The 16,209-nt window shown below is 41.8% G+C and overlaps 1 protein-coding gene across 5 annotated transcripts in view; it reads right to left on the reverse strand.

Moving 5' to 3' along the window:
* LOC137318413 (TPR and ankyrin repeat-containing protein 1-like) overlaps positions 1-16,209 on the reverse strand; it is a 99,925-nt gene that overhangs the window by 58,874 nt on the left and 24,842 nt on the right. For all 5 annotated transcript variants that reach the window (XM_067981322.1, XM_067981321.1, XM_067981320.1 and 2 more), the window contains 6 exons: positions 15,882-15,996; positions 15,362-15,515; positions 9,020-9,120; positions 7,438-7,524; positions 4,027-4,168; positions 2,480-2,620 (listed from right to left, as the gene is read on the reverse strand). In XM_067981322.1, the coding sequence (XP_067837423.1) occupies positions 2,480-2,620; positions 4,027-4,168; positions 7,438-7,524; positions 9,020-9,120; positions 15,362-15,515; positions 15,882-15,996 (740 nt within the window). The remainder of the gene's footprint in view (positions 1-2,479; positions 2,621-4,026; positions 4,169-7,437; positions 7,525-9,019; positions 9,121-15,361; positions 15,516-15,881; positions 15,997-16,209) is intronic.

Raw genomic sequence — 16,209 nt, forward strand, 5'->3', positions numbered from 1 at the left:
GTGAACACCTCTATCAATTCTTCCCTTAACCTTCTCTGTTCTAAGGAGAACAACCCCAGCTTCTCCAGTCTCACCACATAACTGAAGTCCCTCATCTCTGGCATCATTCAAGTAAATCTCTTCTGCAACCTCTCTAAGTCCTTGACATCCTTCCCAAAGTGCGGTGCCCAGAATTGAACATAATACTCCAGCTGAGGCCTAACCAGTGTTTAATAAAGATTCAGCATAACTTCCTTGCTTTTGTACTCTATGCCTCTATTAAAAAAGCACAGGATCCCATAGGCTTTTTAAAAAGCCTTCTCAACTTGTCCTGCCACCTTCAAGGGTTTGTTTACATATAACCCCAGGTCTCTCTGTTCCTGCACCTCCTTTAAAATTGTACCATTTCGTTTATATTGTCTCTCCTTATTCTTCCGACCAAAATGTATCACTTCACACTTCTTTGCGTTAAATTTCATCTGGCATGTGTCTGTCCATTTCACCAGTCTGTCCACGTCCTCCTGAAGTCTGTTACTATCCTCCACGTTGTTTACTACATTTCTGAGTTTTGTGTCATCTGTAAGCTTTGAAATTATACCCAATTGTATACCCAATTCATTACTATTTATTAAAAAGAGCAGTGGTCCTAATACCGAACCCTAGGGTACACCACTGTATGCTTCCCTCCAGTCTGAAAAACAACTGTTCACCACTACTCTCTGCTTCCTGTCCCTTAGCCAATTTTGTATCCACACTGCCTCTGTCCCTTTAATCCCATGGATTTTAATTTTGCTAACAAGTCTATTGTGTGGTACTTTATCAAATGCCTTTTGAAAGTCCATATACACATCAACCGCACCAGGATTTTTTTTTATTCATTCATGGGATGTGGGCGTCGCTGGCAAGGCCAGCATTTATTGCCCATCTCTAATCGCCCTCAAGAAGATGGTGGTGAGCCGCTTTCATGAACCGCTGCAGTCCGTGTAGCGAAGGTTTTCCCAGTGCTGTTAGGTAGGGAGTTCCAAGATTTTGACCCAGCGACGACGAAGGAACGTGCAGGTGGTGTTGTTCCCATGTGCCTGCTGCCCTTCCCTCTAGGTGGTAGAGGTTGCGGGTTTGGGAGGTGCTATTGAAGAAGCCTTGGCGACTTGCTGCAGTGCATCCTGTGGATGGTGCACACTGCAGCCACAGTGCACCGGTGGTGAAGGGAGTGAATGTTTAGGGTGGTGAATGGGGTGCCAACCGAGCGGGCTGCTTCGTCCTAGATGGTGCCGAACTTCGAGTGTTGTTGGAGCTGCACTCATCCAGGCAAGTGGACAGTATTCCATCACACTCCTGACTTGTGCCTTGTAAATGGTGGAAAGGCTTTGGAGAGTCAGGAGGTGAGTCACTCGCCGCAGAATACCCAGCCTCTGACGTGCTCTTGTAGCCACAGTATTTACATGGCTGGTCCAGTTAACTTTCTGGTCAAGGGTGACCCCCAGGATGTTGATGGTGGGGGATTCGGTGATGGTAATGCCGTTGAATGTCAAGGGGAGGTGGTTAGATTCTCTCTTGTTGGAAATGGTCATTGCTTGGCACTTGTCTGGCGTGAATGCTACTTGCCACTTATCGTCCCAAGCCTGGATATTGTCCAGGTCTTGCTGCATGTGGGCACGGACTGCTTCATTATCTGAGGGGTTGCGAATGGAACCGAACACTGTGCAATCAGCAAACATCCCCATTTCTGACCTTATGTTGGAGGGAAGGTCATTGATGAAACAGCTGAAGATGGTTGGGCCTAGGACAGTGCCCTGAGGAACTCATGCAGCGATGTTGTGGGGCCAAGATGATTGGCCTCCAACAACCACTACCATCTTCCTTTGTGCTAGGTATGACTCCAGCCACTGGAGAGTTTTCTCCCTGATTCCCACTGACTTCAATTTTACTAGGGCTCATTGATGCCACACTCGGTCAAATGCTGTCTTGATGTCAAGGGCAATCACTCTCACCTCACCTCTTACAATTTAAAAGTAATCCACATTTTTTTGTTAATGCGCAGAAGGAAAAAATCATTAGGGATGTTAAATTTAATCTCCTTGGCTACATCTCCTGGAGATACCAGTGAAAAAGAGCGGCTCAATTTCACTGCTTTGGAGAGTCAGGAGGTGAGTCACTCACCAGCCTCTGAGCTACAGTTAGCACAAATCAGCATCCTTGGCCCAGTTGGGGATATCAGCAATTTTTAAATGCAGCACTCACCATATTCACCTCAGCACAGCTATCGCATCGATTTTAAATGCAGCACTCACCATGTACACCTCAGCACAGCTATCGCATCGATTTTAAATGCAGCACTCACCATGTACACCTTAGCACAGCTAACACATTAATTTTAAGTGCAGCACTCACCATATACACCTTAGCACAGCTGTCAGACCTATTTTTTCAATTAGCAAAAATAATTGAAAGATTTGGAAGAGTGGAATGTTTGCATACTACATTACCAGCTGTTACTTACAGCTCCAATCATATCCATCCACCATTGTGCGGCAGGAAGCCACCACATTTAAAAGGGAACGGCCATCTTCATCCTGTTCATTAATTGCGTCCCGTAGATGTTGTCTTTGTGCAAAAATCCACTTAAGAAGTTTCCTGTCATCTAAAATGTAGAGTAGATTAGTAAACACATTAACAGGATACTCAATGTCATCTCTCTACTACCTGTTTGCAGTACTGTCGAATTACTACATCCTTGGACAAAATGTTTGTTACCAAGACTAACCTTATTAGTTGACCTATCACACCCAACAAATGGCACAAACAGAAGAGAAATTAGCAAACTTGTAACTACACTTCAAAAGTACTTCTTTGAATATCAATGAAGACCTGAGGATATGAAAAGCACTTTTTAAATGCAAGTACGTTCTTTCTCGTTGGCAGTGCATGCAATGGAGCTTGGGCTAAATCATATAATTATACACACATACATACATATCTCTACACACACATACATACACACACGCAGACACCCACGCATGCATACAGATGCACCCATGCCCGTACATACACAGGGACATACCCATGGACGTGCACGCATGCATACATATATACACACATGTATACATTCACGCACGCACGTGTATATAGACACATACATACACATTCACGCACACATTCACACACACATATATGTAAAACTTAAGGTCAAATGTGCTTTTAAAATTAAAACAGCCCGAATCTGCAGTAATCCTTAGGGAAGCTCACTGCATCTGTTGCATGAGGGGCAGTCAGGTTGCCCGGACAGACTTCCCATTTGCTGTTGACCTCTAGCTAATCACATGACTGATCTTTTGAAGGACAATGCTGTAATTTCAGAGTTAACAGCATTTACCCCATCATAATCAGCAAACTCTTTCAGGAGCCTCAAATGTGCAATCAGGCTTGTGGCGACAGAGTAGCTCCCCAAATTAATCTCACTTTTATTGACCTTAGTACCAAACTTCAGGTGGAGAGTTAACAACATATTTTCTGAGGGATAGATTAAACAAAAATAGAAAAATAACTTAAATTTACATTGTCCCTTTCACTACCTCAGGACGTCCCAAAGTGCTTCACAGCCAATAAAGTATTTTGAAGTGTAGTCACTGTTGTAACGTAGGGAAATATGGTAGCTAATTTTCACACAGCAAGGCCCCACAAATACAAATGAGATAAATGATCAAATAATAAGTTTTTGGCAGTGTTGGTTAAGAGATAAATGTTGGCCAGGCCAAAATCCCCTTGCTCTTCTTCGAATAGTGCCATGTGATCTTTTACGTTCACCTGATAGGTTAGACAGGGAATTTGGTTTAATGGCTCATCCGAAAGGTGGCAACCTCAACAGTGCAGCACGCCCTCAGTACTGCACTAGAGTGTCAGCCAAGATTATGTGCGCAAGTCTCTAGGAGTGGGGCTTGGGCCCACAAACTTCTGTCTCATAGGCAAGAGTGCCACCACTGAGCCAAGGCTGACACCTGCAATGAAAAACTGCATTGCAATAGATTTTTTGAAAGCAAAATTACTTACTGGCCTTTATAGCAAGTTTGAGGATGGAATGAAGTGGGAATGATCCAATACTGTTAAGATTTCCTTCATGAGACAATAAGGTACGCAACAGCTTTGTTATCCAATTATTGAGATGGAATGGTCTAACCCCAGGACGCACACACTGAAAAAAAGAGGGGAGGGGGAAGAAAATCATTTGAACATAAACCTCCCAAACATTTTTTATACATTGTGAACAAAAGTGAAAATACTTCTGATTTATAATAGATTGAACGAATTTAGCAGCAGGTTCTGTTAGGATTATTTGCCAACACTGTTCCCTCCAAACAGTTTGTTGTGTGCCGCGCATGTAATCATTCCGTCCGCGCACCAAACCAGTGCTCTCTGGTGGAGATGCTGCTGAGGTGACGTCAGCTACCAATCACTTTGCAGCAAGGGCGGGAGTTAAAGTTAGGTTGGACGGGAGCGTTGTACTGTGGGTGTCGGCGGCTAGTGTGGGTCAGTGGGACAGCTGCTCAGAGACCGGTCTCCACAAATAGTATACTGTCCAATGGATGGATATATTCATTGGACAAATAGTTTGAGAGAGAGAGTGTGTGTGTGTGTGTGTGTGTGTGTGTGTGTGTGTGTGTGTGTGTGTGTGTACACATATATATATATAAAAATTAAAGTGTAAAGGTTTATACATATATAAAAATCTATACTAATTGGACAAAAAGTGTAGAAGTATATATTTATAACATACACACACATATATGATAAATACCATAAAGGTTTATATATATTCATTAATTGGACAAATAGTGTAAAGTTTATATATCCCTTCATGATATAACTGATTTGAGTTTCCAATCAGCAAACTTCAGCACACGAGGATTCAGTAAAAATTCAGCGAGGAGATGAGTTTGATTAAAATGAAAGCTTTTCACCTCTAGTGCGAATTGTGGAGAACTGTTACTTTAGTCTAAAGAAAAACATATATTTAAGGCATTTGTAGCAAATAACATTGGAGGGAGTCTATGATTAGTGCAATAAACAGTTTTTGTCACCAACCTATTCGACGTTAGCTTCTGAAGTAAACTACAAATGAACCCAAATTACCTGGCATATTGTAATAATCGTTTATCAATTTCCATATTTCATATTAACATTAAGTAATTCTGACACAGATCATGTGTAATACTGTTACTAAAGATCCTTCTACAATTGTGCTAAAATATACTTTCCAATCACATTGGTACATTGTAATCAAAACAATTAAGTTGATTTAAATTGTTTTATACAACTGCTATCCAAAACCCTCAGTTGCCCCAAGGATTGTCTCTTTTTAATCTTTGCCCGTTACCTCCCTCAGTTCAGGTTTTTCATGATCAAACTGCTCCCTGCCTTACATAGAGGCAGCCAAAACTAATGAGACCTGCAAGATGTATAACTGTAATGCAATCATTTTTTAAAGCCTGCCGAGGATTCAATGGCAGGGGGTGGGGGAGGGGGTGAGCTTTAATTAAACTGTTCCCTATCCCCAAATTCACACTGACTGATTTGACAGCTGTTTTATACTTCTGACTCAATTTAAAATTCTGATTGCACACGATTTATTTCTGTTTGAATCAGTCATTAAGCTGATTCAACAAAAAGCTGATTGGAATTGTCCCCATCAGGTACTTTTTAATAAAATATAACGAGACTGGTCTGCTTAATCCTAGTGAAACTTAAGAAACCCATTTCATAAATTATATAAATTTATCAGCCAATATAACATTAAACTGTTACAATTATCCATTATTTTGTACATTTGTTCTGTTTTTATATACCCTGAATAATGTTTTCTAAAAAGATGCTCCATTCAAAGTTGTGATTTTTTTTTTAACGGTGGCGCACACAACCTTTATAAATCAGTGCACAAACTCAAATTCATTCCGTACACGGCCGAAAAAAATTAGAGGGAACATTGTTTGCCAAGGCCTTTCTTTAAAGCCCAAAGTAAATTTACTGGGGGGAGGAGGGGAAAATTTGAAATAAAAATACCCAACCTATCTTAGAACCTTTGTCTTAGTCAGATGCAAAGCAAAATTGGTTTAGATACAATGGACTTCAGATCACAAGTTGCGAGACAAATGTGAACCAAGGATTAGTAAGACTTGTCACACACATCATCTCGTCACACGTAGACTCTCAGCGGCTGCTCACAGAATTAAAAGTGCACTTCGGTCAACTCTTCCCACTGTAAATTTCTATGTCCACATTTATAATAAAAACTGCCTATGTAAACGTTATCATGCTATAATTACATTCTCCTGCCAGTTGTGGCGCCTCAGTTTTGAGTCTCCTAGCTCCTTAGTCTGAATGGTTTAAACAAAATGAACAATTCAAAAAAATGACTTTTCACAATTTACCTTATTAAAAATCTTCTATCTGTACAAACCTCCTGGCTACAAATCCTTGCTCCAATGGAAACTGCCTATATAAATTTGTCGCCTTGTAATTGACATATTGCTTAAATGCATTCTGAAAATTTTTCATCTGCCATTTTTACCTCAATAACTGAAATTTCTATGTCCAAAATCAAATTTTAAATAAAAATGAAAATATTCCCAAAAAAATTACATATTCTTTAATACGATTAAATTATCCATTGAATTGTCTCGTGTCTTTTAGTGCCTTCATTAAAGATTTTATTTGTAGGCATCAGCCTTTCCCAAAAGCCTACGTTTGGACTTGATTATTGCACGGAGCTGTAAGACTGTTAGCTGAATTTGAATCATGCAGTCTAAGCACATGCAGTGCACCTCATTTCCCAGGATGCATTAGCACCAGTTAACTGTAGAGATGGAATACTTTTCTTTAGAATCTAGCAGTTTCTGCTCAGTTGAAGAAAAGCTAAAGGACAAATTTCGAAAGCTTTATTCAGGTAAAGATTTTTTTTAAAAAAAGAGTCTGTGTAGCACAGTGTGTGCATGAGAGTAAGTGAGCGTGGGAAAGTGAGCCTGAGAGTGAGGGAGATGACACTGTACAGATTACACACCTGGCTGTAGCTTTTGCTGTGTTCTATAAACTAAGTGCATTAAGCTGAGTTTTTATTCAAACACCTGGTCACCATTATCTTTTTCTCTCCAGCCATCGGCCCAAATTTTTAGCAGCCCGCTCCACACACCCAACTTCTCATTACTATAATTTGCCCAAATACTCACTCAGCTCAATTCTTCACTTCCCCGGCCCACTTACTTACTCCCACACAATTCCAAAATCCATACAAATCAAATAACTTGCTCCCACAAACCACAATGTCTCATCCAATATAACTAATGTCACATTAGATCCACTTTACTATGAAAGAAACAAATCCTCTCACTCCCCACGAGAAATGCCATAGGAGATCAACTAATAAATAAAATACATTCCCAGTGATAAATTCCACATTGAAATGCATACCATAAATAGTTCCTTAAGCGAGATTGTGGCAACAGTGTAGTGATCTCCAGAGATACATTTCCATTCGCAAAGGACAAAGTAAAGAGCCTGGGAAGGAAAGGGTATTAAAAATAAAGTCAGTACATTTATCAGCTCCCTGCGATCTGTATAAATTAATTACTGCATTGCTTAGTACTACTATGGAGATAATATTTCTTACACCTTTCATAAGAAGTGATTTTCCTTTGTCTTTGCGTATTGGCGGTGGGGGGGGGGGGGGGGGAGGGGGTGTGGTTTCCAACAAAGATTCACCTTCTCAGTCTTGGGGCCGATAACGATTGCAACATGTCTATCGTTGAAGCGGCTGAGCTCGGCAAACTGGGATCAAACCTGGGATCTGGCTTGCCTCGGATTTTATGAAAATTGGGTGGTTTCTATAATGGGCGGTCGATCTGCAACAGCAGTTTTACCTCCAGATGGCAAGGTGAAAATCTACTCTCATGTTCCAAAAACCCTCTAAAACATTGCTTCCAACTTTCCTCTTCATCCCTTTAATGATAATGCTAAATCTGCCCCCCTGTTACCGATTCAACAGTGAGAATTTTTTTTGTGATTTAAAGGTCCTTCATGTGTTACTATTGCCATTTTTGTTCTCTATGTAACAGGGGCAATTTTCTAAAGGTGCAGCAGGCACTCCCCACTATTTTCCACCCATTAGTCATCAGATGCGGTTGTAAGAATGACCATTTAAGTGTTTACATAAGAACATAAGAAATAGGAGCAGGAGTAGGCCAATCGGCCCTTCGAGCCTGCTCCGCCATTCAATAAGATCATGGCTGATCTGATCCTAACCTCAAATCTAAATTCATGTCCAATTTCCTGCCCGCTCCCCGTAACCCCTAATTCCCTTTACTTCTAGGAAACTGTCTATTTCTGTTTTAAATTTATTTAATGATGTAGCTTCCACAGCTTCCTGGGGCAGCAAATTCCACAGACCTAATACCCTCTGAGTGAAGAAGTTTCTCCTCATCTTAGTTTTGAAAGAGCAGCCCCTTATTCTAAGATTATGCCCCCTAGTTCTAGTTTCACCCATCTTTGGGAACATCCTTACTGCATCCACCCGATCAAGCCCCTTCACAATCTTATATGTTTCAATAAGATCGCCTCTCATTCTTCTGAACTCCAATGAGTAGAGTCCCAATCTACTCAACCATTCCTCATATGTCCACCCCCTCATCCCCGGGATTAACCGAGTGAACCTTCTTTGTACTGCCTCGAGAGCAAGTATGTCTTTTCTTAAGTATGGACACCAAAACTGTATGCAGTATTCCAGGTGCTTAAGTACTATTGCAGGCTTAATAAACCTACGACGCCTGACTTCAATGTTTAAGAGAATTATTGAAAACCTTACCTAACAGGCAGGGGAATGGGACTAAATGGATAGCTCTTAACTGCACAGCTGTGATGGGCTGAACGGCCTCCTTCTGAGCTGTAAAATTCTACGATTCTACTTTTCATGATGTACATTAAGTGTGCTAATACAAATATCTGGTTCAGCTAAGTTCCAATTTTAATCACTATCACTTTGAGTGACTGCGCTTACCTGCCATAAGTTTTTTTTTGCCGCTTTTTCAAGAGCTAGTTGCCAAATCTGGTAGCTGTAATCTTTCAGTTTTAGGAACTCAAAAGAGCTGTTGCCAATCCCTATGAAAATACAGTTAGCAGTTAGTACAATGATCTAAAAATCACAAATCCTAAGCTTGTCATTAATATATGTTGCCATGCAAACATAAATGGTTTCATTGTTATTTACTGGTGATAATACAATGCTGCCACGTTAACTAATTACTGTACCATAAAGTTGAAACATGCAGGAGCTAAACAGGCCAAGGATCGGTGCCCAAGACCTTCAGGCTGTTGTTTTTGGACAGAAGTTCCTGACCATAGCAGCCATGTCCATTACTGTAGACCTCTCATACCTGCCGCAGCAGCAGACCTCCTTTAGGTGTGTTATATCTGACCAGTAGCCAAGCACATGGGGGACAGGAAATCAGTCCTATAATTGGCTCAGCATGCTTTCCCTAAGTGCAGTGATGGAGGAGCCTCAGCCCTTGACCTTGTCCAACAGGTGCAAGGTACCTGCTACCTGTGTGGATGAGAATAAGGACTGCGGGGAGTTTGGGCAAACTGATCATGGCACCACAGTACAGGGGGCCATTCAAGTGGGGAGAGTAAAAAGGAATGTGATAGTTGTAGAGGATAGTATGGTCACGGGGATAGATACTGTTCTCTGCAGCTGCGAGAGGGAGTCCCGAACGCTGTATTGCCTGCTCGGTGCCAGGGTTAAGGATATCTTTCGCGGCTGGAAAAGAACTTGGAGCATGGGGGTGGGGGATCCAGTTGTCGTGGTCCACCTAGGAACCAGCGACATAGGTAGAACTAGGAATGAGGTTCTGCTGAGGGAGTTTGAGGAGCTAGGATCTGAATTAATAAGCAGAACCTCAAAAGGTAATAACCTCTGGATTACTAACTGAGCCACATGCAAATTGGCATAGGGTCAAATAGGTCAGGGAGTTAAATGCACGGCTTAAAGAGTGGTGTGGGAGACAGGGGTTTCAATTCATGGGCACTGGCACCAGTACTGGGGAAAGAGGGAACTGTTCTGTTGGAATGGGCTCCATTTAAACCGGGCTGGGACCAATGTCCTGGCGAATCCAATAACTAGGGTGGTAGATAGGGCTTTAAACTAAATGAGGGGGGGGGGCGGGGGAGGGGGAGGGGTCAGGTGAGGGGAAATTTTGAAATCTAAGGAGAAAAGCCAAGGCAATAGAGCAGTGTAGCAATTTGGGTAAAGATAAGCAGAGTGTGACAGGAAGAGACAGAGTTTAACGGTAATAGTGCATCAGCGAATAAGGTCAAAGCAGGGAATAGTGATAAAAAGTTAAAATTAAAGACTCTTTATCTGAATGCACAAAGCATTCATAACGAGATGAATTAATGGCACAAATAGAGATAAATGGTTTTGATCTAATAGCCATTACAGAGACGCGGTTGCAAGGTGACCAAAGTTGGGAACTAAATATTCCAGGGTACTTGACGTTTCCAAAAGACAGGCAGAATGGAAAAGGGGGCGCGTGGTGTTAGCCCTGATAATAAAGGATGATACAAGGACAGTAGTGAGAAAGGATCTTGGCACGGAAGATCAGGAAGTAGAATCAGTATAGATGGAGATAAGAAATAACAAGGGGCAGAAAACACAGGGGGCTTATAAACTACTCCCACCAAACAGTAGCTATACCGTAGGACAGAGTATTATTCAAGAAATAATTGGAGCTTGTAACAAAGGTAATGCAATAATTGTGGGGGACTTTAATTTTCATATAGACTGGACAAATCAAATTGGCAAAGGTAGTCTGGAGGACGAGTTCATGGAATGCATTCGAGACAGTTTCCTAGAACAAAACGTCATGGAACCAACCAGGGAACAGGCTATTTTAGATCTTGTATTGTGTAATGACACAGTGTTAATTAGTAATCTCATAGTAAAGGATCCTCTGGGGAAGAGTGGTCATAATATGATGGAATTTCATATTGAGTTTGAGACTGACATACTTAATTCCAAAACTAGAGTCTTAAACTTAAATAAAGCCAATTACATAGGTATGAGGGGCGAGTTTAGAAGAATGAGAGGTGATCTCATTGAAACATAAGATTCTGAGGGGGCTTGACAGAGTAGATGCTGAGAGGTTGTTTCCCCTGGCTGGAGAGTCTAGAACTAGGAAGCATAGTCTCAGGAAAAGGCGTTGGCCATTTAAGACTGAGATGAGGAGGAATTTCTTCACTCAGAGAGTTGTGAATCTTTGGAATTCTCTACTTTAGAGGGCTGTGGATGCTGAATCGTTGAGTATATTCAAGGCTGAGATGGATAGATTTTTGGACTCTAGGGGAATCAAGGATTGGGCGGGAAAGTGGAGTTGAGGTCGAAGATCAGCCATGATCTTATTGAATGGCGCAGCAGGCTCGAGGGGCCGTAAAGCCTACTCCTGCTCCTATTTCTTATGTTCTTACAGATTGATCAAGATCTCAGGCAGAATTTTTATGAGCTGGCAGAACAGCGAGGAAGAGGGAAAGCCATGTAGCTCATCCTTCCATAGGTACCTAACTGACTTTTAAATGACTTCAGATTTTATACCTCGACTACCCCACTCAGAAGACCCATCCAGGTATTAATCACTCTTTGTGTGAAGAGATGCTTCCCGACTTCAGTCCTAAATTTGCCTTTTACCAGTTTGTTCCCATGTCCTGCAGTCATGGTTTGACCCAAAAATGTGCTCAGGATTAGCTTTTTCTATTCCACTTAGTATCAGGTGTCAGCCTTGGCTCAGTAGTAGCACTCCCACCTATGAGTCAGAGGGTCGTTGGTTCGATCCCCACTCCATACACTTGAGCACATAATCTAGGCTGACACTTCAGTGCTGCACTGTTGGAGGGACCATCTTTCAGATGAGACGTTAAACCAAACCCCATATGCCAGCTCAGGTGGACATAAAAGATCCCATGGGACAGTTCAAACAGGGAGTTCTCCCAGTATCATGACCAACATTCATCCCTCAACCAACACCATCAAGGACAGACTGTATAGTCATTATCTTATTTGCTGTTTGTGGAACCTGCTGTGCATAAATTGGCTCCACGTTTGCCTACAAAACAGTACTGACTACATTTCCAAAGCAGTTCATTTGGCTGTGAAGTGCTTTGGGTGTCCTGAGGACGTGAAAGATGCTATCACAGAATGGGTGCAGGATATTCTGTGAGGGGAAGGGGAACAGCCAGAAGTCGCGGTCTATGTTGGAATCAATGACATAGGAAGGAAAAGAGTTGAGGTCCTACAGGCAGAGTTTCAGGAGCTAGGGAGAAAGCTTAAAAGCAGGACCTCAAAAGGTAGTAATCTCTGGATCACTCTCAGTGCTACACGCTAGTGAGTATAGAAATAGTAGAATACGATAGGTTAATGCGTGGCTGGAGAAACGGTGCCGGTGGGAGGGCTTCAGATTCCTAGGGCATTGAGACCATTTCTGGGGCAGGAAGGATCTGTTCAAGATTGTCGGGTTACACCTCAAAAGTGTCCTCGCAGGGAAGTTAACTAGTGCTGTGGGGGAGGGTTTAAACTAATTTGGCAAGGGGATGGGAACCAGGATGCAAAATTACAGAGGAGAAACAAGGTGCACAGAGGACTGGGAGGGACAAGTTGCACTAGAGTGATGAATTGTTCAGGAATAGGAGGGATCAGACGGGGGAAAATGCGAGGCAGACTAAGATGAGATTGGAGTGCATGTGGTTTTTTTTTGTTCGTTCATGGGATGTGGGCGTCGCTGGCAAGGCCGGCATTTATTACCCATCCCTAATTGCCCTCGAGAAGGTGGTGGTGAGCCGCCTTCTTGAACCGCTGCAGTCCGTGTGGTGAAGGTTCCCCCACAGTGCTGTTAGGAATGGAGTTCCAGGATTTTGACCCATCCGAGACAATATTAATTGACACTTGGAAAATTATGGGCTAATAAATGAAAGTCAGCACGGATTTGTTAAAGGAAAATTGCGTTTGACCAACTTGATTGAGTTCTTTGATTAAGTAAAGGAGAGGGTTGATGAGGTTAGTGCAGTTAATGTGTATAAGGATTTTCAAAAGGCATCTGATAAAGTACTATATAATAGACTTGATGGCAAAATTAAAGCCCGTGGGATTAAAGGGACAGTGGCAGCATGGATACAAAATTGGCTATGGGACAAAAAGCAGAGAATAGTGGTGAACAGTTGTTTTTCAGATTGGAGAGAAGTATTTAATGGTGTTTCCCAGGGGTCAGTATTAGGACCACTGCTCTTTTTGATATTATATTAATGACCAGGATTTGGGTATAGAGGGTATAATTTCGAAGTCTGCAGATGAAACGAAACTCGGAAATGTAGTAAACAATGTGAAGCATAGTAACAAACTTCAGAAGGACATAGACAAACTGGTGAAATGGACAGACACATGGCAGATGAAATTTAACGCACAGAAGTGTGAGGTGATACATTTTTGGTAGGAAGAACGAGGAGAGGCAATATAAACTAAATGGCACAATTTTAAAGGAAGTGCAGCAACAGAGACACCTCGGGGTATATGTACACAAATGTTTGAAGGCGGCATGAAAAGTTGAGAAGGCCATTAAAAATGCATATGGGTTCCTTGGCTTTATAGAGGCATATTGTACAAAAGCAAGGAAGTTATGCTAAACCTTTATGAAACACTGGTTAGGCCTCAGCTGGAGTCTTGCATCAATTCTGGGCACCACACTTTAGGAAGGATGTCAAGACCTTAGTGAGGGCGTTGAAGAGATTTATTCGAATGGTACCAGAGATGAGTGACTTCAGTTATGTGGAGAGATTAGAGAAACTGGGGTTGTTCTCCTTAGAGCAGAGAAGGTTATGGGGAGATTTGATAGGTGTTCAAAATCATGAACTGTTTTGAGAGTAAATAAGGGAAAACTGTTTCCAATGGCAGAAGGGTCGGTAACCAGAGGACACAGATTTAAGTTGATTGGCAGAAGAGCCAGAGGTGACATGAGGAAACATTTTTTACGCGGTGAGTTTTTATGATCTGGAATGCACTGCCTGAAAGGGTGGTGGAAACAGATTCAATAGTAACTTTCAAAAGGGAATTGGATAAATACTTGAAGGGGAAAAATTTATAGGGCTATGGGGAAAGAGCAGGGGAGTGGGACTAATTGGTAGCTCTTTCAAAGAGCCAGCAGAGGCACGATGGGCTGAATGGCCTCCTTCTGTGCTGTACCAAACTATATTAAATGAAAGTTCCCCCTCATTCATCTACTCTCAAGGCTTAAGAATCAACGGTTTTCTAACCTTTCCTCCTAACTCGGTCATCTGACACTGGTGATTAATCTTATGGCCCGTCACTGCTCTGTTTCCAGGGCCTAAAGATTTTGTTTGTGCCTCAGTGACCAGAACTACACACATCCAAGTTACCACCTGACCTGAACACTATATAGCTCCAGCTTGACACCCTCACCTCCAATGTGTTTTCCCATTTTAAGAGAATGCTGGGATTCAGTAGCTGCCAAACCTTATTTATTAGGTATTAAGCTTTCAATTAAGGTGGCTGTGATACTACAATCTGAATGGATTATCCTAGAACTAAAAACTGTTTCTGCTTGCCATGTAATAACTCGGCCGTGGAAGATATTCTGTAAGTTAAGTTGCATTTAGTGCCGATCAAGACATTTAGCCAACGAGGTTGGCTCTGAAGAGTCAAGATATTAAAGGACGTGGCAGGGAATGGGAGGTTAGGGCAGTTGCACCAACTTTGTTCAGAACACAAAACCAAGATGAGTCAAAAACTGCCCGTTCTTTCCTTTGTTTGTTATGCCAATTAATCTTCTCTATGGTTTGGCACAGAAGTAGCCTTTCTACCTCTGAAGCCAAAAGCTGCTCCTCTCTTCGCCCCCGCCCCCCCACCATCCAATTCAGGTTGCCTAATTATATATTCAACTGTATATCTACAACACAGGAAGTGATTTGGTAACAAATGAAAGCTCAACATTATTAAAATAGCTTCTTAAAATGTGATTCTTATTGATAGAATTTTCTCCATATTAAATATTTATTCAACAGCCAGGATTTCTAGCCATATGAGGGGTGGTTCTATGTTTCGGTGTGTGTGGGAGTACATTCAAGGAAACTAAAATTAATCAATGGAAAATCCTGGGCTGGGGGGTGCGCAATTTCCCAATATGTGCCAGGAGACCCGAAGTGAAAAATCTTCCCTATAATATTCAATTCATTTCTGAACTTATATTTTTGATTCCAAGCGTGCCATTTAGCAACCAGGTGTGTTAAAGTTTAAGATCCATTAATAGAGGCTCTGGAGAACACTGCATAAGATTCAACACACCGTTAGCTGTCAGGATTCCCACTATGAAATCTGCAATCTGGTTAGCAGATTTCATTCGGTCTTCGTCCAAGATATTTAGCCCTTCGTAGAAAAACTGACATGCTCCTATATTATCGTGTATCTTCAGTAAGGCACTGCCAGCCCAGTAGTAGCCCTGTGTTGGAAAATGAGGTTTATGTGAGATTACAGCGACACAATAAATAGAAGACAAATCCAGTCCACTGAGTAGGTAGGCTCAATTTAAATATTATAGTAGAAGTAAATTCGATGTGGCAGAGCTTTTACCTGTTTCTGTCTGATTACACTTCTGCAAAACGTCTTGGGATGTTTTTATATGTTAACGGTGGTATATAGTTATTGTTGTTGTTAGGAAACACAAAGAGAACCATGCGACTGGGCAGCATATATCGACCTATATTAACATCCTTGTGTACGCTCCCTGTACGCCTCATACCTCAGCGCATGCATCAACTCACCACAATCAACGCCACAAGATAGAGAGATATGCACACATATTTACCTTGATGTAAGTATGGTCCATGGCAGTAGCATAATGTGCAGATTGGTAAGCATCTTGCCACATTTCCAGGTTATATAGGGCATTCGATCTGTTGCAGAATAGCACAGCTAAATCCCTATAAACAGAAGGTCTTTGGTAAGTTTGTCTCCTAGATCAGATTTAAATGACATGGAAATTACAACATGGAAACGGGCCATTAGACCCAACCAGCCAGTGTTGGTATTTATCGTCCGCACGAGCAGCAGTCCTAATTCAATGTCCAGTGATCCTAATCCCATATCCATTTATTCTCCTTTCCTTCAACCACCTATCTAACCTATTCGTAAAT

The sequence above is a fragment of the Heptranchias perlo genome, chromosome 3 (genome assembly GCF_035084215.1).
Source record: "Heptranchias perlo isolate sHepPer1 chromosome 3, sHepPer1.hap1, whole genome shotgun sequence".
Taxonomy (NCBI): Eukaryota; Metazoa; Chordata; class Chondrichthyes; order Hexanchiformes; family Hexanchidae; genus Heptranchias; species Heptranchias perlo.